Raw genomic sequence first — 22551 nt, 5'->3', positions numbered from 1 at the left:
AAGCCAAAATATGAGGTGACCCAGCATCTACAATGTCGTTGTCTTCTCAAAAGACCAGGGCAGATCTCTCTCCTGCAAGTGTCCCCAAAAGACCTGAGCTGAAGAGTGAGCCTGCTCAACCCAAGCCCCTGAGCTACCCCAGATCCCTCCCTTGAGGCAAGGCGTGTTAGCCCCAGTTCAGTGCTGCATTGAAGCATGGCTTTGGAATTTGAACTGGCTGTGGATGGTCACCCTGCTTTGAATGGCAGTAGGAAGGACAGAAATCCATTTGCACCCAACTAAGCAAACAAAATCTTACCCTTGTCTTCTACGACAGAGCCCCTGGCACCCCATATCATCCCAAGAGTGCTCCTTAGCAGGAGGAGATGTCCTCCTGTCATCTGCTCCAGTTTGACCTCATCCTTGTTAAACATGGGTGACCATGGCCATATGCAACACACAATACCATATGATGCCTGCAAATCAGCACATGAAACTGTCATATTCCTGTCTCCCTTTCAGTAAGAGGGTTGTCCAACTTGGAAATCATCCCACTTTCCTCCAAGTGGCCATTGTTAGCCAGAAGGTTTGGACTGGAGGTGCGTCTCATGTGGATTGCTGTGTGAGCCCAGATTGGTCACCATGGCTGCTGTTTGAACAGCAAAGAGTGTTTCAGGGAGACAAGTAGTGAATCGTGGCAGAGGGAAGAAACCTCTATTCCAGATTTTTTTGAAAAAGTCCCACTTACAGAGCTCCAATGACTTCAGTAGTGTTTCCTGAAGACCAAAGGTTACACATAAAAAAAATTTCATACTTTCAGTGCTGCATAAATTAAACTTTGCTTTGGCTAATAAGTTAGAAAATAAAGCTAAGCAACCCATGTGCAGATCACCTGTGTTTCTGCAATTACTTCACAATTAGACAACTGCTGAAAGCAGCTGGAGGCAAATGCAGTACATTTTCTAGCAAAACACAAAATGAAACAGTCTGTTTCAGTGCAAGAAAATACATAAATGAGGTTGTAAAGAGAGCTGTTTGGCAAAGAGTAATCAAATAAAATGAAATATGGTACATTAGGTTCAGTACTTCATGGCATTTCATTTTTGTCATTAGAACATTGCTATAGAAAATTCAATATATTCAGTAGCGTTACTATGGTGTTCTGGAGGGTTGCAACAAACTTTTGCTATGTCTTTAAAAAGGAAAGTGTTGCACTATTGTTAAATCTACAGAATCAAAATTATTTAAAACCAGCATGTATTAAAAATGTGATTTTCAGAACCAAAGTTTGTGCATAAGCATATGAAGTGCTGACACCAGTTTCTGTACAACTACGAAAAAAACAGAAAGTAGGTGTTATCTTATGATAATAAAAATATTAATTATATTGATGCATCAGTAGCAGGACTTGTGGTAAAGAAAACTATTCCATGCAACAAACTTATTTTAAACAATATAAAAATGTAAGTATTCTCTCGTGGTCAGTCATACCTGAAAAGGGATTCTCGTGACAGCCAGATTTCGTTCTGTTTCACCGTCTTCCAAGTGAAGAGCAGTAGCAGTAAAGCAAAGAGGGTCAGAACAGTAATTCTCCATTTATTTAACCATGTAGACAGCTTTTTTAGACCGTGGACAAAAAGGATGCAGTACCCCATACTGGGAAAAAAAAAAAAAAAGGAAAGGGAAAATGTACCAAAAGTTATATTTCAGGAGTCTGTTTTATATGCAACAACATTCAGTATCGCGTTTATTATGCAATTACAGGGGCTTTTGGACTAATGATATTTTCTGGGCTAATAAACTTCAATTCAACAGCAGATTTCCTCAAGTTACTACGCAATTTCCAAATTAATCTAAATGATAGACCCGGATGCCAGAAGTACAGTAGCGTACATAATACCACCCAGCGTAATGGCAGCTTACACCAGCCCGCGGAAGGCAGCTGCTTTTCTGAACAGTGAGCTAAGAAAGCATCATGTAATAACAGTAATACTGAGCACTACTGGAGCAGTGTGGAAATGAAAATCATTTTAACAGAGGGAAGTCTCTAAACAATCCCAGTGGTGGCAGCTTTTAATTCCAGTCTACAGATTGCGTGTCTGAGGCAGGGGAGCAAGTGTTGTAGTCAGCGCCGCAGCAGGAGCGGGTGACAGAGACCACGTCAAAAGGCAGGAGTCCATCTGGGTCTTGCCCTTCTGCATGAAGGCCAGCCCATCCCTTCTAGTGCCCAGCCCAGAACAGCTGAGATGCTCCAGCAGAGCTTCCTTACTGCCCTTCCAAGAATCAACACTCCAGTCTTCTCCAGCCCTCAGCCCCCAGGCACTTCCATGGCTCTCTGGGAATAACTACAGCAGCATTTTTACAAACCACATTTGGACTGAAGTCTTATTCCTGTATAACTTTAAATAAATTCCATAATTATTTACCTTAATTCAAGAGTTATGCTAATTCTTCCAGTGATGCCCCTCTGAGTTGGAAATCCAGTGCTTTCGGTTGCCATACTTAGTAAGCCACTAATTCTACTTGGCATTTTTTAAAAGAAATTTCAATTTCTGTTGCTCAACGAATTTCATTAGCTTATCTACAACTCTTCAAATTACTTAGCACCTGATTTAGTGTTAGAGTTAAAACCTATCTTAGCCCAGGGAGCTCTCCCTGATAAAAAAAGGAGCAGAAGGCTCTGGAATAACACTTGGGGACGATCTATATATAGAGACAAAAGAGCACCCCTCCCCAAACCAGCACACCTTGAACTCCAGCTGAATCCTACACTTGAATGAAGGTAGGCAGGAGGCAGAGAGATAATTACACCCACCCACACTCCAGTCAGAGATCCATAGTCTTTCCTGGCCTGTACTTAAACATCTGAGCAATTTCCCTGTGAGACTGCTACGAGGTTACGAGGTAAGAAAAACTAAGAACACAATTCCCCCATCAGAGGTGACCTTGCAAGGAAGCACACGATATGGTGAAAGTCAATGTGGAAATCGGGAAAACGTTCCATATTTGAGGAGCTGTGTGCCTGCTTCTTAGCATAGTTTTTCTGCCCTCTAGGAGAGAAGGGCACATTGCTATTGTTTAGTCTTCCTAAGGATGGAGAGGGACAAGAATTCTTCCTTTCACTGAGGAAAAAAGTATGTACTGTGATACACCAGCATTGTCACTGGCACAGTACAGGTCCCTTATGGAACACAGAGAAGTATAGACATAGGGGGCAAATCCAGAGACAACATCAGATCTGGTGATCATTCAAAACTCCTTCATTGTTGTTTTTGAGTTCTCCCATTTTTCAGAAGTGGTTATCTATATATTTTCTTCACTTAAGTATGCTTGCACTTCACTGCAACACATTTCTGTGTCACTTGCACTGTTTTTTTCCACTAACTCTTTTACACATATATGTTTATTGCACCTACATTAACTGCAAGCATTTAGAGCTACAAACAGAGATGCTGGTGCCAAACATTCCAGCCTTCATACCTATTGAACCCTACTTTAAAACCTCTGAAAAGCTGATCTCTGTAATAATCCTTCCCTTTCCAACAAAAAAATGCCTCAAAAAGACTGCAGACAAGTTTTCACTCTGTTATTTTGCCTTTCTGCAATTTTATCCTTCCCTTGGAATTAATTATCTGACATAAATATTATTTAATTGCTTTACCACAAGGCCATTTTCAAAGTAATTTCCCTACACCTTCACATATTCAAGAACAGGCCCTTTGTACAGAATTGTGAACACACCCAGAAAACAAAAAATGCAAACGTCAATGTCTTGGTATTTATGTCAAATCCCGTCCCAGCTGTTGGGAATTCCTGCCTTAGCAGCAGTACTCAGTCTGCTTGTCTGAGGCACAGCCAGCATCACGTTACACCTTACACAGCCACTGGGAAAGGTGCTGCTTCCAGGGGTTGTTCTCCAACATCTGTAGTGCATTGCCAGAACAGTTACAGAGAGATGGTGAGAAGAGTTCAGCTCAGATGGCAGCTCCCATCCCAGCTGCCCTGGCAGTGACACAGTGCAGGTTTGTAGCAGTGCCCAGCTCCACATAGCACTTCCCATCAGAGCCTCCTAAAGCACTTTGTAAGGGAGGTCTGCTGCAACCTTTCTCTTAGGGAGCAGGAACCTGTAACATGGCAATAAAGTGAAAGGGAACTGAAAGGGAACTGGCAAACACAGCAGTGAAGCTGCAGTCCAGGACTCTTACCCATAACATGGGGAGTATGCCATGGAAACCAAGATATCTTGCTCAACAGAGCACAGGTAATCAACAGATAAACAGGTAAGTAACCCAAAAGCAGGCTGCACACTCAGCAAGGCAACAAGACTATAGGGTTCAGCAGTAAGTCCAAACATATAGTCCAAACAGAGGAGAATGGGTTCCCAAATGGCTGCTGAGTGGGAATGTGTAGCTCATAAAGCACCAGCATTTCAAACCACAAAGCTGCCACTTGTAAGGTTAAAGGGCAAGGCTGAAGCATGATTTACAATTCAATAAGAGAGAGATAACTTTGATAATGTTAGGACTGAGTTAGGACTGAATTCTGCCACAATTAGAGTCTAACTATCCTACAGTCGATATCCCTGCACTGTAAAGTGCACGGGAACCCAAAAGAAAGGAAAAGAAGGGGAAGGATCAGATAGCATGAACTAGATGAATATTTTCATTTTCAGAACCTGGTGAGTTTGGCTTAAAACTTCAGACCATTTCCTGTCACAGATCATCAAGGAAAGGGTGGGGAGGACACACCCGTGCTAGGACCTTTCAGTGCAGATGTCAGGTGGAGCCCCATCTTTTTGCATGGCCTTTTTAATGACATGGTCAGTTCAAGCCCATCCCCTGGCCGAGGGCAGATGTTACATTCCTGACTACAGGTCTTTTGCAGGCCAAGGACTTCCAGAAGCACAGAAAGCACTCACATGTCCTTTGCTGCCAGGAAAGAATGTGCATTTGTGATTCCATGCCACAAACAGTTTGCAAAACAATTCCCTGCAACACCCCCAAAGCCATAATCCTTAGTAATTTTTGCATCTCTTTTTACATTTCTACCTTGAGGCCAAATAGCTATGATGAAATCAGGGCAAATCCAGACTCCTCCAGATCTCATGGTCTGCTCTAAACAAAACAAATGTCTACACCAATGTATTATAGCCTCTGTCAAAAAATATCCCATAATTATATTACTATTGTTTCCTAGTTCCAAAACCACATAATCCCTCATACCTTAAAACACACGTGTTTCACACTAGACTCAGCAGTTCCAGTACAGAAATTAGGTTTAGTACAGAGACCATGTAGTTTTGAACCAGTGAAGCACCAAGCTTGCAAAGATGGAGCTGCTGCAGCAGCAACATTCCCTGACAATCACTGGAGAGCACCCTCCACCATCATGTTTCACCCCCCAGATGCAAGTTCATCCCACTTCCCTTGATCCCCACCTCATCAGGCTTCAGGTAAGCCCTTGGAAGCTGCTCTGAGTGTCAGCAAGTCAGCAGCTGCCCAAGCCGTGGTACCCTGGTGGAAAGGGCCACACAGGTGAGGCTGCAGTTAATTCAAGAAGGAAACTTGCCAGGTAATGTTTCCTATGTGGTTAATTCTGCCATGACCCTGCCATCACCCACAAACACAAAGAACATTTCAAATATGTCATCTTTTTTTTTTCTCAGGGTGATAGGGAGTCAACTGCATATCAAACCTTACCGCTGGCTCACCAGGAAAGCAGTTTTTACTTGCAGACATTTACAGGAAAAAATGAAAATGTCTCAAAAGGACCTTTCATCAAAGACCTGTTTGCCACTCGAAAAACCTGTCCTTAAGTACTACATTCCAGACATCTTTGTAGCTATCTGCATATGTATTGAGGCTGCAAGGTTGTGGGTTTGGGGTTTGTTTGGTTTTTTAGTTAACTCTAGCATTTCCTAGGGAGGGAACCATTTCTCCTGAAGGGCTTCTGTCTTGGCATTGTCATGCAAGCACTTTTCTGAAATACTTTGTAGCAAAACCAAAACAATGGGAAACAAGCAAAATCCCCAACCCACTTTTCTTCTAAGTCCATTTTCCACTGGATTACTGTAAAACTGCTAAGCTTTTTTTTTGCCCTTTTTTTTTCTTCCATAGGATAAGCAACAACCTGCTACAGCAACTGTTCCTCACTGCGAAAAGTCCATGCAAGCTTGGTCTGAGGGTCCTGCAATGCAGGACCTGAGGAACAGCCCAGCAGGTGAACATGATAATATTTTTTCTGTGAGCTCACAATGAGCACACTTATTAAGGGAGAACCTGTGGCTTCAGAAATTCAGTGATGCAGCAGGAAAGCTGCACAGATGGGCCAGCAGGCCAATGGTTTCATGCTTCCTCACGTCTCAGGCTCCTGAGGTACTAAAGTGGTACCTTAGGCATGCCCTGAATTGCAGTGAGGGCAGGGATGCACACAGCAGGGAAACCCTCTGCGCCACTGCCATGTGTTTTTTGGCAGATTGCACACAGGGAGCTGTACAATGACAGATTTTTGTCTGTAATTTCTTTGGGTTAATATTGTTCCACCTGCAAAGAAGCAAAGTGATAGGAGGCACAAGCAGATGGCAACGAGGTGGCACACAGACCCCATTTTCCGTGGGACTCTACATGTATCACCCAATTAAAACTAGAGCCAAACCAGCAGATATTTAATATTTGCAAACACTTGGGTAATTAGATTACAAATTCAACTTTTCCTTTGGCCATTATGGCTCCTTTCCCAAGGCAAGGCTGTTACTGACAATGCTTACACACAGTTCTGCTCTCACTCTGTGGATCACGTTTCTCTCACGTTTTACTAAAAGTCAGGAACAGTTCTCACTGCATTTGGCTCTTGGTGATGGCATCTAATTAAAGACATGTGTTGCTAGTGCTGTAGCCCAAGATTATCAGGATGTTCTGCTACAGCAATCTGCCTGCATCAGAAACCATCTTACCCCCTCCATAAATTGCTTGGAGACATACTGCTGCACAAAGCTCCTGAAAAATCATGTTCTAGTCAGGCATTCTATTGTATTTTCCAAGTTGTGACTTCGCACAGTGCAGGTTTCCACTCCATGGAGGACTGCATGGGCAGAACAGGCTGAGAGCTGCAGTTCTGAGGGAACAGGCCTGTAAGCCAGCAGTGCAGCTCCAGCCTTTTCTAACTCAGCCAGATAGAGCTGTAACCTCAGGAGTCGAAACAGGTGGGAGAAACTATGCAGAAAAGATGCCTTCCTTACACTTCTTAATGGTAATTTTGTGAATATAAAAACTTGTGAAGTAGTTGTTTGTGGGTTATTTAAAACTGATTTAATCTCAACTACACACATGTAAACTCAGAGTAAATCCACTGATCTCATCACACTGCAGATTTCAGAGCTCAGCCCAGAGAAGAATCCAGGTGCATAGATGCATACCTATCAGTTTGGAAAAGAGTTGCCTCTAAGCAGCCTGTCAAACCATGGAAGAAACACTGCCCTGTTCAGGGGCTGCTAATGTAACAAAAGGGATTATCTCAAAATTATACTGAGACCAGAAAATGCACTTGGCTTTGACATTTCACCCCGGAGGCTCTTTCTGGGCTGCAAAACTCCTTCTTGATTTCCAGCACTTATTTAAGATGACTCCCTTTCCCTCCATAAAAACCAACCCTCACTTTGAAGCTGCTCTGAAGCAAGTTTAACCCTTGTGTTCATGACTAAATACATACCCTGCTGCTGCCCTTCAGAGAATGAGCGCAGCCTGTCTGCTGCCAGGTCCAAATGCTGAACACAAACATTTTATTCTCTCAGTTTTATAGTTCCCCACAAGCTTCCGAGCCCCAGTCCCACACATATATTACCTGGCACAACACGCTTTATGTGCTCCTAGTCCCAGCCATTCCAGCTCTGTAGCTTGAGCAGAGGAAACACACTGAGAGGAAGAGCCAAAGTCAGCTGAAATGCAGCTTGCAGGCAGGGCTGTTGCTGCAGGGGAAAAGGCAGTTCATCCCTGTTAAACTCATCGGCTCTGCTCACACTTCTCTAATGGAGAGTAATTGATTGCAAAAAGCACGCTTGGCATGCCCTGTGGGCTGCTCCTGCCTCACCAGAGCAGTCAGATGTGGAAAGGAGCACTGGTAAAAATAAGCATGGCCAGGGTGGCTCTTTCTGCCCCAAAAAGCAGTCTCAGGCATGCAGCTCCAGCGATGAGCTGTGCTGGCAGAGTAGCAAAGATGCTGTTTTATGAAAAATGTCAAGTTTTTCAAAGCTGGAGCTGTTTGGGCCAGGATAAAATCTGCACTTTAAAAAAAACCCCAAAACTTTCCATCTAGAAAAAAAGTGTATTTGTATGTGCATGCTAGCTTGCACTTGAGTCATAAAATCATAGAATCATTAAATTTGGAAAAGACCTCCAAGGTCATAAAGTCCAACCTTTCAACAAACAAAAACATTTCCTGAGTCACACACAAAAGCCAGAAGCTCAGAAGCTGGTGCACTCCCTGCAAATTGGATCACCTGTGTTCAAAACACTGTGCCAGGTGAGGCCCAGAGCTGGGGGTGCAGTGGGTGCACATGCAGAGTTTTGAGCTTGGGGTCCACAAAATTCCCCAGCCATGAAAGCCTGTGTGCTGATCTGAAATAACCACACTCCACAGCTGCAAATGTTTTCCAGAATTTTTAAAAAGTTTACTTTGCACTGCCAAACTTACTGCTGGATCAAGACTTTCCCTCACAGCTGGTACAAGGCTAGTCTAAGTTACAAGCTGGCTAACTGGACAAGAGTGCAATCATGGGCCTAGAACTGGTCTACATTAAACTGCCACCATGGAGTGGTCCAGCACGGTGTAGATCAGCACCAACAGTCCTGAAGGAATGCTGGTGTGTGGCAGATGAACCCTGATGTCCCAGCTCTCAGATGAGCGTTGTGTGTCCCCAAAGAGGCAATTCTGGGCCACTCTACCCAACTGTCCATTTCTGTTGTTCATCTCCTTTTGACTGTAAACTCCATCTTGGCCTGGAGAAATCTTTTGGTTTCCAACCTTTTTACCTAAAGTTTCATTATAGTCCGCAAACCTTGGCAAAAAGTTTTGCATTAAGTGAAATGTCATATTTTTCATGGGAAAATGTTGTACCAAAACTTTCTCAATCAGATAGTACTACCAGTGAAAAACCTGTTTTAACAGTCAGGTTTTAGACTAAATGTCCAAAGGCAAAGAGGATGCAGGATGTGTCTCTGTCACATGCAGACAATTAGCAGCATTCACTGGTACTGAGTTTTGGGGACAAATTGCCTATCTCTTGGTAATGATGACCTGGAATTGATAAAGTTTTTCTTGGTTACTAGAGGTTTTAAAAAACTTAAGGAACACCATCAAGGTATAATATTTAACATACAAAAAAAAATCCCATTGGAAAAAAACCAGCTTTACAGCTCAGAAATATCAGTGTGACACCAAGGAGCTGGCAGTGTACTTAACTTACTACTGAGTCTGCTGAATAGAATGTCAAATTTTCACTGCAATTAAGCAGGCTTTTCCTGGAATAGGCTGCAGGTTGTAATACAAAGACAGAGAGAACCACAAGCACTGGCAGAATACAGCTAATTTGGAAGGGTACCTTATGAGTTAGTGTTAAGACTTTGTCATTGGCTCTAAATTAAAAGCTATGCAGGCCTGTATTAAAGACACTTAGACGTGATCAGCTAAGTCATCAAAATGATTTACCTCCAGAAGCAATGTGGTCCTCTAGGCAGAATGTGATGTAATTAGAGGAAATGCAGGAACTCTTCCTTATTAGAGAGAAAATATGCACTAGAAATTAATGATTCCGCTAACCCTTGAATGGCTATTCCAGCATTTGGACACATTTCCCTTCCTTTCCTTCCAAAAAGTCATGTGATAAACAAGCCCCCTTCATCAGAGTCTTTGAGTCCAAGATTTCACTTCCAACAGATTTCTGTCTGAAATATTTACAGGTAATACAGAAACCTTTGAGGTTTTTCATTACTATATGAATTATGGAAAGAAAACATTTTATCAATGAAAAATCCTACACAATGCCATGGGAATTCCACAGAAATTTCCCTAAATCTTATATGCTTTAATGGGGAAGGGTCTGTATGATACAGTTTTAATTTAAATTCTGTAATAACTTCTGGAATTCTGTAGTAGGGACATAATTTTTCATTCAATTCCATCGCAAATCTCTAAAAACTCCATGTAAGAGTATTTTCTATTTAATTTCACAAGGCATCTTCTTAAGGCCCTTGTAAATAAGAACTCTTCTTTTAATCAACATGACCAAGTAGAATACTTCTACAAGATGACATTAACTTAATTTATTATTTTTAAAATCAATCTTTAGCTATCTGTATAATTTTCAATAGCAGAATAAATGAATTTGAAGGTTTTCCTTTAACTTAATCTATCACAGCAAAACCAGAAATCTTTCCAGTATAGCCACTAATGTCCATAACTCCACACAAATTTAGCCTTCCCCTGAATCGATTGTACCTGTCCGAAAGGCAACACATTTCTCAAAAGCATGTTTTAAATTTAGTTAAAATAACGCAATATCACAGTCTAGACCAAATGTGCCATGAGCTAATCTTTTTCTGCTTTGCAGAATAAGTTCAGTTTTTATTCCTACAACTTTACTGCCTTTTGCCAAAATATATGGCACTAGCATCTCAGCATTTCTTGCCTGCATTAACAGGGGACGGCTGCTTTGATTTCTCCTTGAAGTGTTCAGTAGGGATCGGGCAAGCCTTCCAAAACTAGAAGCAGAGTTTGGATATGCATCTGCATGGTAGCTGCTCATAGCATTTAGCCTTCCTATAAGGAGTTATTTCTCATTAATTAATGAGAACTCTCTTTGCCCCCTTCTGAAAGGCAGAGTGGAGTTATTATCTCTGTTTCATAGATGGGGAAGCAGAACCAGAATCACTTCTGTCAGCTCAAGTCCTGACCACCTCACCTCCAGCCACGAGCCATTTTCCAGACTGCTGCTCAAATTGATACCCTGGGGCAGGGACAGGCACCCCCTCACAGTAAAGAGGGACTCAGCTGGGCCTGGGGTCTGATTGCCATCACATAATTCCCGCCCTTTCACTCCCAATGCCCTCAGGTCCATAGCTGAATTATAGGGAATATAATCCAATCCGCTGCTTTTGAACTTCAGCTGCTCCATGGCCCTTGCAAGAACAGCAGCAACAGAGTACATAGATGAAATCATGTTTGTTTTAAGTAAATGGAACAGGTGTAGCTTACATTCCATATACAAATCCCAAATGAATCGTGGACTTAACTTGAAAACTGGTAAAAAGCTTAATTATGTTGCTGAATTGAGATCAGGGAGAAGATAAACAGGCTCCATGGAGCCAATGGGACTTTCACTGCTGACTTTGCTGGGGTCAGTGTTTGACTCCAATTGAAAAGAGAAGCTTCTTCTGTAAATCAGATGATCCCTTACAGGATCTGATCTAATACTGAAGGAATTCTGAAAGGCAAGCAGAAATTCAGCTCCTGGTGAACTTGTAGCTTCAAATAACAGTAAAGATTGGCAAAGAGAAAGCCACTCAGAAAGAGCAGCAAAGGAAACTGAAAATACATCACCACTCCATTGCACAGCTGGTCTTTAAGAAAAGGACAATAATGTAGAGAACATAACATGCTCCCAACAAAAAGAAGCAGCAGTAAATCCCATCCTCAACTTGCTGCCTTGTAAGCAATGGGGACTTCTGCTCAGGAATTACAGGGTTCATAAAAATTACAGACAATTCCATTACCTACCACATTATTTTTCTAATCTCCAATCACAAAAGTTAATAATGTACAGAATTACACTAACTGGTAAAAATGCATTAGCACAAAGAATTGAAAACATGCTCCATGCAAAAGCAAAAATTCATATGGTCTCTACTTTGCTATGGCGTGGGGAAAGCTTTAACATGATGTGTTAAGTTACTGAAAAATACAAGTGTGCTTTTTTCCTGAATACTGGCTTTCTTGCAGATTTTGAGATGGATGGTGAAGCACATGCTATCCTGTATATAGCAGTGATCTCATCTTCTGCTATTGACAATTAAGGTTGCAACATCAACTCTTGATATAGAGAGGAGCTGGTAAAAAAAATGACAGCAATCCATAATTGCCTGTGCTAGGAAAGAGTAACTGTGCACTCTGCAACCCACTCACTGCATTACCCACCACAAACGAGTTGCCATAACAATGGTGCAGGTACCACTGGATTGCCTATTGCTGTCAGCAAATTGGAAATAACCCATGTAGCAATGTTTTGGTTGATTTGTTGGTTCACATGAGGTTGGGAAAACAGTTTATGCTGTCCAGTTATGATACAGCAGCTCAGCCAGGAGCCACTGCTATCAGGCTAGCAGTGGAAGATGAAGAAAACACAGAAATTGCTGTGGTAGGCAAGGTGTGATCCCACAAGGTGAGAGCAAGCTCAGCTCTGTTGGTCCATCAGGAGGGATGCAGCTCCTAGACAGCCCAAGAGTTTGCATTGCCTCTCCTTGTTTCTGCATGGTGAAGGGCTACACAGAGGAAGAGCTGGTGCTCCTGTGTAAGTACAGACAAATTGCTCACAATAACTGGATGCACAGTTGTTCTGGATTTTCAAACAATTAGGCTGCCTGTGGTGTTCTGAGCGGAGTTAACATGGACACTTTGAAGACGGGAAAACCTCTGGTTTAAGACTTTCACTGATCTAGCTATTTATTGTGATGCCTCTTTGAAAAATTGTAGAGAGTTGTATCCTGTCCACCACTCCCAAGGCAAGTATTTCACACCCCTTGCCCTCCTGAAAACAAGCCTTCCCCTCTTATGGGCAATAAAACAACAACAGAAAAATTTTAAAGTTAAAAGACAACAAGTTGTTTTCCAATTAAATTTTTCAAGCTAAAGCAATACTATTATTAAAAATTCCTGATTTAAACAAGTAAGTGCTTGTAACCCTGAAATGAAAAATAAATACAAGAAATATTTTCTCCAAATATTTCTGTTTAGCTAAACTCAATTAAAGAAAACATTGAACCATTTTGGCATAGCTTATATGTCTCTCCCCCGAGGCAGGGCAGCATACAGAAGAGGAATTGTTCCAAATACCCATCAATCCCCAGAAGACAAGACCCAGCCATATAATTACACATCAAGTAAAAGGCTTATTTCTTGCTTCTTTCTATTTACATCTTTTACATAAATTCTTGGGTCCTTACTTAACTTTTATTGAAAAGAAAATGATTGACATTTTCCCCAGGTAACGACTGAGAAATACTGAACTAGGATTTAAGGCTGTGACACACATAGACAACTGTCACATCCATAATACCCGTGTCACATCCATAAATATTAATAAAAGGCTATTACTCGAAACAGAGATAGAAAAGCACCTTCCAGCATAAGCCCAAAAACATAAATCACAGAGTCCTCTCCATCTGACTGAGGACTTTTGTGTAAATAAAGCTGAATGACAACCTCTGATTTGCTGAGTTTTAGAGAAGGAATGGTGAAGGATAGGAAAATCCCTTTTCAAGATGTAATATGAGAAAATTGTTAAAGGCTGTTCTAAATAAAGAATACAAGCACTTCCCAAAGCCAGCGTTACTAAACTGCCATGTTCCCAAGGGGAAAAACCAAACAAAACAAAATCACATTATTTTTGTGCTGCCATAGTCATGAATGTTCACAGAAGTCCCCCCCATCACTCATGCCATTTTGCACCTGGAGGATGCTCAGCTCTCTCCAGATCCTTTGGCTGGAAACTGCCCACCTCTCCCATCCACTGCCAGGGTTTGCCTTCCCTTTTCATGCCAGGTATCTGCCAGCCTGAGCTAAGAGCAAAAACCAAATATTGCAAAGCAGGACAGGAGTGATCCGAGTAAAGTATGAGATTCAGGGACTCTGACACAGAATTACTCCAGAGTAATCATTTAATCCTGCTGCCTCAGTTTTCCTAACTGGAAAAAAGAAAAAAAAAGTAGCAACTATCAATTACCTACTTTGTAGGTCATATATTTGCAAAGCCCTCAGGGAAATGAAAAGCATTATACAAACTATATGCACACATGTTAACGCTGATTAATTTTCTCTGTGCAAACATACCCTTTTTTCTTCTTCATTGCCCCTCCTCTCATTATATCAGCAGTCTCATCTGGAGGAGGACAAGGAACTGCTGACAGCTGAAGTATTTCCCCGCAGTTGTTCTTTTGAGATTCAGAAAAGCAACCACTCAACACAGCCCTGTGCTCAGCTGACTGTTTCCTTAATAGCCTTGCGCTTTCATGTGTTTCCTCATTTTCTGTTACATGAATTTAAAGCCATCTGATTTCCAAGTTAATTTGAAATGATGCAAGATCCATTAGTTGAGGGTATCATCTGCAAACTAACTCTGAGGGACAACTTTCACTCACTATACTTTCAGGTACACTCCCAGCAAACAAAGGAAGGGCTAGTGATGTGAATAAAGTCAGCAGGATTTGACCTAAAAAGGATGTCAGTATATAGAGGCACAGGAATACAGCCTAACTGCATAAGAAGCTTGTAATAAATGTAATAGCTCCTACACAGCCTGAGTTTTACACTAGTGAGCAGCCCTTTTGTGGTAGTGCTTATACCAACGACAATCAGAATATATACAGTTTTGCAAAAGACCATCTATAAGCATTTTTCTTAGGACGTTTGGATCCACAATTTCTGAGGAATACAATTTAAACATTTTGTGGAATAAAACTTTTGTTTCAGTTGTCACAAATCCAGAGTGAAATGGGGTACTTGTGCTGGTCAACAGCTCCACAGTGGCAGTTCCCATTAGATATAACTCATGTTGGCCCTCTGCATCCAAGGGTAGAAGTTGGCTTTCTGACTTGCAGCACCCAAGATGCAGCATCCGTTTATGATCATGGATGGAACAAACTGCAGTGGCAGATGTTGCTCAGAGAGGCTGTGGAGTCTCCCTCTTTGGACATACTCAGAGCTGTTTGTACATGTCCCAGGCAACGGGATCTGCTTGCACATGGGATTTCTATCAGATCCCGAGGTCCTTTCCAACCTCAACCAGTCTGTGTTTCTGTGAAATGGGCAATGGTCTGGTGCCTCTTGGATGCATGGCCTCTGACTGCCACTGCATCCTCTGGTCTGGATACTTTGGAGATGTCAGAAGTAACACCTCAAAGTTGTCCTTGAGTAAATGCAACTGGAAGCAACCAGACTGCTGAATTGTTAGAGGTTGAAAGCTGTGGGAAATTTCAGGGCACTGGCCAAGGAATGGAGACATGGTTGGATTTTCCTCACCCTGTTCAACAGCTGCAAATCCTCCACTCTTAGATATGCAGTCAATAGCTTACAAGCTCCTATTCATGCTCCTATTCCACAACTGAAGCCAGCAGCCTTTTAAGCAATAGGCTCCTGACCACCTAATGTAGTGGGAAAGCTGAACAATACCACAATAACAATATCACAGGTTAACTTTTCAGCTACTGTCCTTAAGTAAAGACATCAAACAATTTAATTTGATAATGCTACCAAGAAAGAAAATCTTCGGGGACAATGCCCAAGAAAGACTACCTCATCTCTGTATTGAGCTGTGACAAGTATACCAAAAAAAAATCCATGTTTAAAAAAAAAAAAAGAAGGGATTTTAGGTAGCTTTGCTCCTGCCAAGCAATCTGCTCTCAGCTGATTGTAAAATCTCTCATGCTATCACACCAAAACTAAAAGGCAGAGAATACACTAACTAGCAGTATAATGTTTGAAGTATTTAAAAGTGAAGAAGCAATTATGCCTGCTTTTAGAAAATGAGATAGTGGTCTCATCAGAAACAAATTCAATTGCAATAGTTACCTTGGCATGTAAAGGACTCGCTCTGCCACAACAAATCCCACCCTGAAGAAGAGGTTGCTGGCTGGGATGAAAGGGAAAACCAGGAACAATAAGCCAACCAAAACTTCTTTGTGTTCCAGTTTCTGCAATAATACAAAATGAAACAAGAATCAACTAAAAAAAATCCACTTAATTCACCACTAACTTTCCCCTTTCCTTTTGGGAGTCATAAAAAAAGCAACTTAGATTAACGTTTGATATGTTTTGCATTTAAAAGAAATTATTCCAAAACACTGTTCTTTGATATTTATGCACTGTTTGTGCATTTAATATGCCCAGAAAGTGCACAAACACTACCCACAGTGTCTATTATTACCCTTGGTATCTTTTCCAAGGTCAGCTCTCCCATATGCATGGCATAGCCAGTACTGAGGATATAATCCACAATGGTAATATATAAGTATAGAACAGTGTAAATATATACATTAGCATGTCTATAGCAATGTGACTGTATGTAAATACACAAATGCATATCACATACACACAGAGTGCTGTGTTCAATCCTAAATGTTTATAACAGAGAAAAAACCGTTCAGTCAGCCACATTTTGTGTAAAGAAAACTAGCCCCAAATGACACATTAATACAGTCATTTTATCCCTTTCAAGGAAATATCTAAACTTGAAATGATACTTTTGCACACAAGGTCTCCATACTCACACAGAGTCAGAAATCTGAGACACGCTGTATGCTAAAATTAATGTTTTTCACTTGAGCTCAGTTAATGCCCTTCACTTGTGCTCACTTCAATGTTAGTTCACTCTTTGAACAGAAATCAAATTACCACATGCAATTCAAAACAACTGTGATCTGTGTGGCCAACACAAGTGTCTCAGGATGCCGCGATCAGCAGCGGCCACTGATCCCACCATGGAGAGACCCAAGCCTCCTTGGGCGAGTTGAATTTCAGATTTAGCTCCACAACAAGAGGGCGAAACAGCTCTTGCTTTCTTCTGATGTTGTCAAAGAATGACATCAGGCTAACAGAAGTGTAGCTTTAGGCCTGCTCAGTCACTCAGGCAGACATCTGTGCTTTCATGCCCTGCGATACCGCTCCTCATCAGCCGCCCGATGAAGGAGCTTTGTCACGCTTAGAAACAGATGCAACCAGAATCACTTAATGGTTGCGGTACTTTCTAATTGTTGTGGGTAATTTCTCAACTTTGGAGAGCAAATTGACTTCTCTGCTGGAGGGAGCTAAATTTAGGATCGCTGAACAAGATTTTTGAGCAGAGAAAGGGAGACCAATCAATGATGCTGGGCCAAGCAGTACAACCTGTCTTGCTTTTGCAAAGCTACAGACTGCAACACCAGTTACCACTGGTCTAGACAGTGGCTGAAATTCAGAAGCCTTACTATTAAAATATATTCATTCTATTCTATGGGAAAGACAATGAACATTTTCTATGGGTACCAAATGCACAGGTCCAAGTCAGGAGGCTCTGATGTTGCTTTAGAGGAGCTGAACCCTAGGATCACAAAAAAGTGCACTAGTTTCCCGTCTCAAAGAGGAAAGATGAGACAGAGAGAGGAGTAGAATTGATGTCCCCAGACTTCTTTATCAATATCTGCTTTAAACAGCACCACAATTACCTGTGGTGCTTCTAGTATCCACTTTTTCAGTGTCTTGGAATCACAGTTACTAGTGCCTACATGCAGTCACAAGAGCACCTAAAATATATTGTTCTCAGAGCTGAAGCTGACACCAATCCATAAAGCTGATGAGCAGAGCTGCCCAGTAATGGTCATTTTGGCTTCTAATTACAATAGAAAATCGAACAGAAAAAAAAAGGATTAAAAATAATTTCTCAACTCTGAATGCAAATTATCAGTCCTCAGCTCAACTCCAACTTTCCTCCTATTCAGCTCTGGAAATATACTCCATTTTCTCTTGCCATTTGGCACTTCCTTCCCACCTTGTCTGACTTAATTATGGTGCCCATTTTCTGCCACTACTCTACCCCAGGGGTTTAGCCACAAAGACCCAGAGGCACAAGAAGGTATGTTGGGCCAAAGGGAGTACACTGCTAAGGCATAAAATGTTCTCTACCACCAAGATATGAACTTGCTTTCAAATAAACCAGTTATCGAATACTTCTCCAGTTATTGTTCATTAAATCAATAACTGGGAAAACAACCTCTAGTTAAAAATCTCTAGGAAGGACATGGTGTTACTCAAGGCTGCAACACTATAGATAAGCAAAGGAAACTGAATGCTAAAGAAAGACAAAACTTGTACATCAAATGGGAAAGAGGAAAATGTGGGAATTAGCTCAGCTGAAGGAGAAAACAGTACTGCATGCCCTTTTTGTCTGCACAACACGTCACAGCTCTGGGTTAATGCCATTGAGGGCTGCCAGCTCAGTCCCTTGGGCAGGGCTCAAAGACAGCAGACCAGCACTCGCAAACCAGCCTCATGAAGCAGCAGAACCCTCCGTGGTGCTACTGATTTCTGAAACAAAAAATAACTGGCAGTGGCCTTTCTGAAGCCTTCCATTGAGGTAGAGGCTTTTGTGAAGAGCTGGTCCTCGAAGGCCAGGCTGCAGCTGGTTTTGTGCTACGCGTGGTCCTGCCTGTGAGCCAACAGGTCAAACTGCTGTGGTCATCCCAGAGCTCACTCTGGGCTTCTCTCCTCTGCCCAGATAGTAACGTCTCCAAAATTTGTCCAGGGACTTCGTGTATGACATCCTGGCCCTGTGGCTGGGTCCTGCCTGGGAGGAGAGGCTGGGGAGAGCCTCCAGGCAGGGCAGGACAAATAGGTGTGGTTGGTGGGCATGTGAAACTCATCTGTGGCCATCAGCAACACAGTCTGGATGCAGCCTCTGGCTCAAGCAACTTCCAAATGACTGGCTGCCCACAGTTTGGAATTCATACTGGAGGACAAAGCTCCCCTGTTCACGGCCAGATCTCATCTCTCACTTCCCTAAACAGTTTCTACTGACCAGTTAGATACTGACAAAACTGGCCTTTGCCCTGACCAGAGAGCTGCACATTCTTCTATCCCAGCCTTGCCAGGGCACAGCAGAGCTACCTGTCCCTGCCTTTCCAGCAAGGGCTAACATCTGCCAACCTGGGCAGCTCAGGGAAAACAGAAGAAAGGACAGAAACGCAACCACAGTGTGTTGAAAGGATTGTATGTGCCAGGGGTGATAACTGTAGACAGCTAAAAGCTAACAGCACAAGTCATAAGATACCATATTCTCCTTTATCCTTTTTCCCAACAAATTTACTTAGGATTCCCCTTCTATTCCCCTTTTCCCTGGAGGGACTGACAGATTTATAAATAAGTAAGTAAGCAGGACAGAATGGCACAAGATTGTCAGGGAGTGGTACTGTAGGGTTGCAGGAACAGAGGACAGCAAGATCTCCCATGCAACTCAAGCCAGAGGAGATGCTTTTCACGTGTCTTTTATATAGAACAGACTCAATCTGTATGTAGCCTGTTACATTTTCCAGGCAAGGAAATAAAAGAAATATTGGGACCATATATTTGGTTTAACTATTTTGGTCATATGAGCCCACCTGAAACAGCTGAGCTAAAGGTGTCAGAATCAGCATCTTTCAGGTACCCAGAGCAGTAGTAAAAGCTTTTAAAGAGTAATAGGCAATTTTGTTTGTCTTCCTTTTTCCTTTGGACAAAAAAAGCTAGGACTAGAAATTACAGATCACTTCATTCCTTTTACAGAGAGACAATTCCTTTATCTTAAAGGAAGTGCTTTCTTTTGGAAATACAAAACTTATCTTTCTGTCAGAGAGGTCTCTCTCTGGGAGGGAAAAAAAATAATCAATGAACACCTTTGAATTAACCTTAGAACAATTCCTCCTGTTAAGGACAAGCTGACTTCAAATCAAAATAGCATTTCTTATAGTAAATAGCTTGGTAGGAGGGAGGAGTTTTCAAATTCACATCTAACTCATTACAATTAAGCCTTCAATATACTGTAACCAAAAAAACCCCAACAAACCAATGAACCAAACCAAAAATCAATCAAGAAAAGAGCCTTTTAAATTACTTTTCATAGACTTATCAAAGAACTAAAGAACACTACTTCTCTCAAGTAAAGTGTCACACTATCTCAAACAAAATATCAAAGAATCACTCCAAGGTCAAACATCATCAATACAGCAATAAATCTCAAAAATTGCTTCCTTGGCAACTTGGGGGAAAACGAAGAAACCCTTGATTTCACAACTGAAAGAAGTCCTTCCATATTACATAGAAGACATTCCTGAGCCATAAATAAGTATTTGCTGACTATGGCTAAATCACAAGTCTTCTACAAGTCAGAGCCCTCAAAGTATGAGTGCAGGAGGTGCAAAGATTACTTCAACATATCTGTCCTAACTGTGGACCTGCATAAGCCCACTGTAAATTCCTTACTTCTTCCCTTGAGAAAACATCGTCTGAGGTGCCAGATCCATCAAGTCCCAGATCCATTAAGTCTAGACTGTGATGACAGGACTGATGTTCACATCCCCTGGCACCTCCAAGGGCCGAGGTATTGGAAAGCAGAGCCATGAGGACAGCATTCCTTCTGGCTGGATTAAGTTGCACCTCAGGGAAGACAGCAGCTGGGCAAACAAACCTAAGCAAATTCCATTCTGTTCTACCTCTGAGTATTTCCAAAAGTGTTTATACATGCTTGCCTGTTTGATGGGAAGGTAGCAATCAAATGGGTTTAATTTCTTCCTCTAACGGTTTATTTTGAGAATGAGGCAAGTGCCACCTCTTCACCATTTAGAACCAACAGCTCCATGGAATAAAGACTTTCTTCTACCAAATGCATCAATCACCCTCAGAGAGTCAGCTCTGGATGGCCATTGCTGCCAGTGAGATGTTGTGCTTGGAACATCTAACTGCATGCACAGAAAAGCTGGCATCCAGGAAAGTTGGGAGTGCATGGCTGTATAAAAGCAATGATTGCTATTCCTCATTTTCAAATGCTTGCAGGCCTAGGAGGTAAGTGCATTATCCATCAAAAGAGACTCAGAGATTCAAAGAGGCTATGTGATGGTCTGTAGACCACAGACAGAGGATGACACTTCTTCAGTTTATTCCTAACAGCCATTTGTGCAAGCCCTTAGTGCAGACAGCACACAAACCTAGTTCATGTATTCCTGCTGTATCACTCTCTCATGAAGCCACAAGTAGCTTGGCAACACAACTCCTCACCAGCCTGCATCAAACCACTGGCAGTGTCTCACCTGGCAAGAGGTCAGGATCTGCAAACATCTACTCTTGCACTTTCCACATCTACAGTATTAAAGATAAAAGGGATGGTGTAGGATGCACATCAAATTCACCCTGCATTCATGATGATAAAAAGAAAGCATAAGCTAATCAGGAATCAACCCCAGGGATTCATTTCTTCACAGGAAAAAAAAAATTTCCCTGTGGTTGTAAAGCTCCCAGAAGCAAGCACTGGGTGCTCCCAATCCAACCTCACTGGTGCAGGCACAGACAGGTCATGGCACAGCTGTACCATCCTCCATGTACCATCAGCATGGTCTCCTTTAGGTCACCAGCAGAAATCAGGATGAGATATGCACATCTTTATCTTCTGTGACCAAACAGGTGGGCACTGTAGAGCTGAGGCTGTTTCACTCTGCTGCCTGTGCCACTATTTCTAAGTGAATGATGCCAAAAGTCAGGTATCAACAGATGGTCTGAAAAACTCAAACATTTGGTAAGGCAAAGGTAACTTCCCAGCTTCAAATCTGGCTCAGACATCTGGTTTAATCAGCTTGCTCCTACAAATAGAGCCACAAATTCTGTAATCACTACAATTTATCAGTTTTATTCTTTCATCTCATTTAAAAAAATTAAAAAATCAGCATCTTCAGTAGCACCAGCTGCTTGAATGCCAGGCTTATCAAGTCACTGACTTCCTAAAATAACTCAATTTTCCTTGGTGATCATCTAGTTTTGATAGAAATCACTCACAGTTACTACTGACTAGAATTAATCACATTTTATACTTCACAGATAGTCCAGAGCCGTGGAGATTTACAACACTATTTTGACCATCACTTCTGTTTGCTTATTAACTACCTGACACACTGATACTATTTCAAGTATTTGGCAACAACAAAACCTACTTTCCAGTTCACCAGCTGCAGCACCTGTTCAGGAACTGGTGTACAGGCAAACACACACCAGCCAGGATCTGAATAAAAACCCTTGAAAGCAGCATTGTCTTCCTAACCCAGGATTATACGAAGAGGAATCCTTGGCATGTATGTCAGACCACCATAACAAGATCTTTCCAATTCCAGAAGGAATCAAGTCCTGGTCTGTACCACTAGGTAAAACAGCATTTTTTTCAGAAGTGCTGAAAGTGCCTAAAAAGTTTACATCAATGGGAGCTGTGGACACTCAACAGCTCTGGAAATCAGTCTTTCAATTATAGAATAAAAGCAGAAAATAGTCCTTTCCCACTCCCATAACCAACAGCAGGGCACAGAAGTATATTCTACAATATTTCACTTTTTACTTTAGTGTCTTATAGTAAAATTTTGATATCTATTATTTTCTTTTCCCCTGTAGACGTCAGCTACCCATCCATTTAGCTGTGTGTTTAGTCTTTTTAACCCAGGTTTCTAAAACTCCCTGAAGATATAAGCTCATTTTCCCAATCCTTAATCTCTGCAACCTCTAATTCCACTTGACAAGCCAATTTGAGCAAGACGAAGGAGCACA

General features: G+C 41.8%; 1 protein-coding gene across 1 annotated transcript in view; it reads right to left on the bottom strand.

Moving 5' to 3' along the window:
* The window catches only part of TMTC1 (transmembrane O-mannosyltransferase targeting cadherins 1), a 144239-nt gene that overhangs the window by 45581 nt on the left and 76107 nt on the right, over positions 1-22551 (bottom strand). The window contains exons 10-11 of the mRNA XM_051784660.1: positions 15814-15935; positions 1471-1635 (exon numbers count right to left, since the gene is read on the bottom strand). Of these exons, the coding sequence (XP_051640620.1) occupies positions 1471-1635; positions 15814-15935 (287 nt within the window). The remainder of the gene's footprint in view (positions 1-1470; positions 1636-15813; positions 15936-22551) is intronic.

Source organism: Manacus candei, unplaced genomic scaffold, assembly GCF_025592945.1.
Source record: "Manacus candei isolate 608988 ecotype Guabito, Panama unplaced genomic scaffold, ASM2559294v1 h1tg000018l, whole genome shotgun sequence".
Taxonomy (NCBI): Eukaryota; Metazoa; Chordata; class Aves; order Passeriformes; family Pipridae; genus Manacus; species Manacus candei.
Note: the sequence above shows the minus strand (reverse complement) of the source record. Positions and strands in the feature narration are given on the sequence as shown.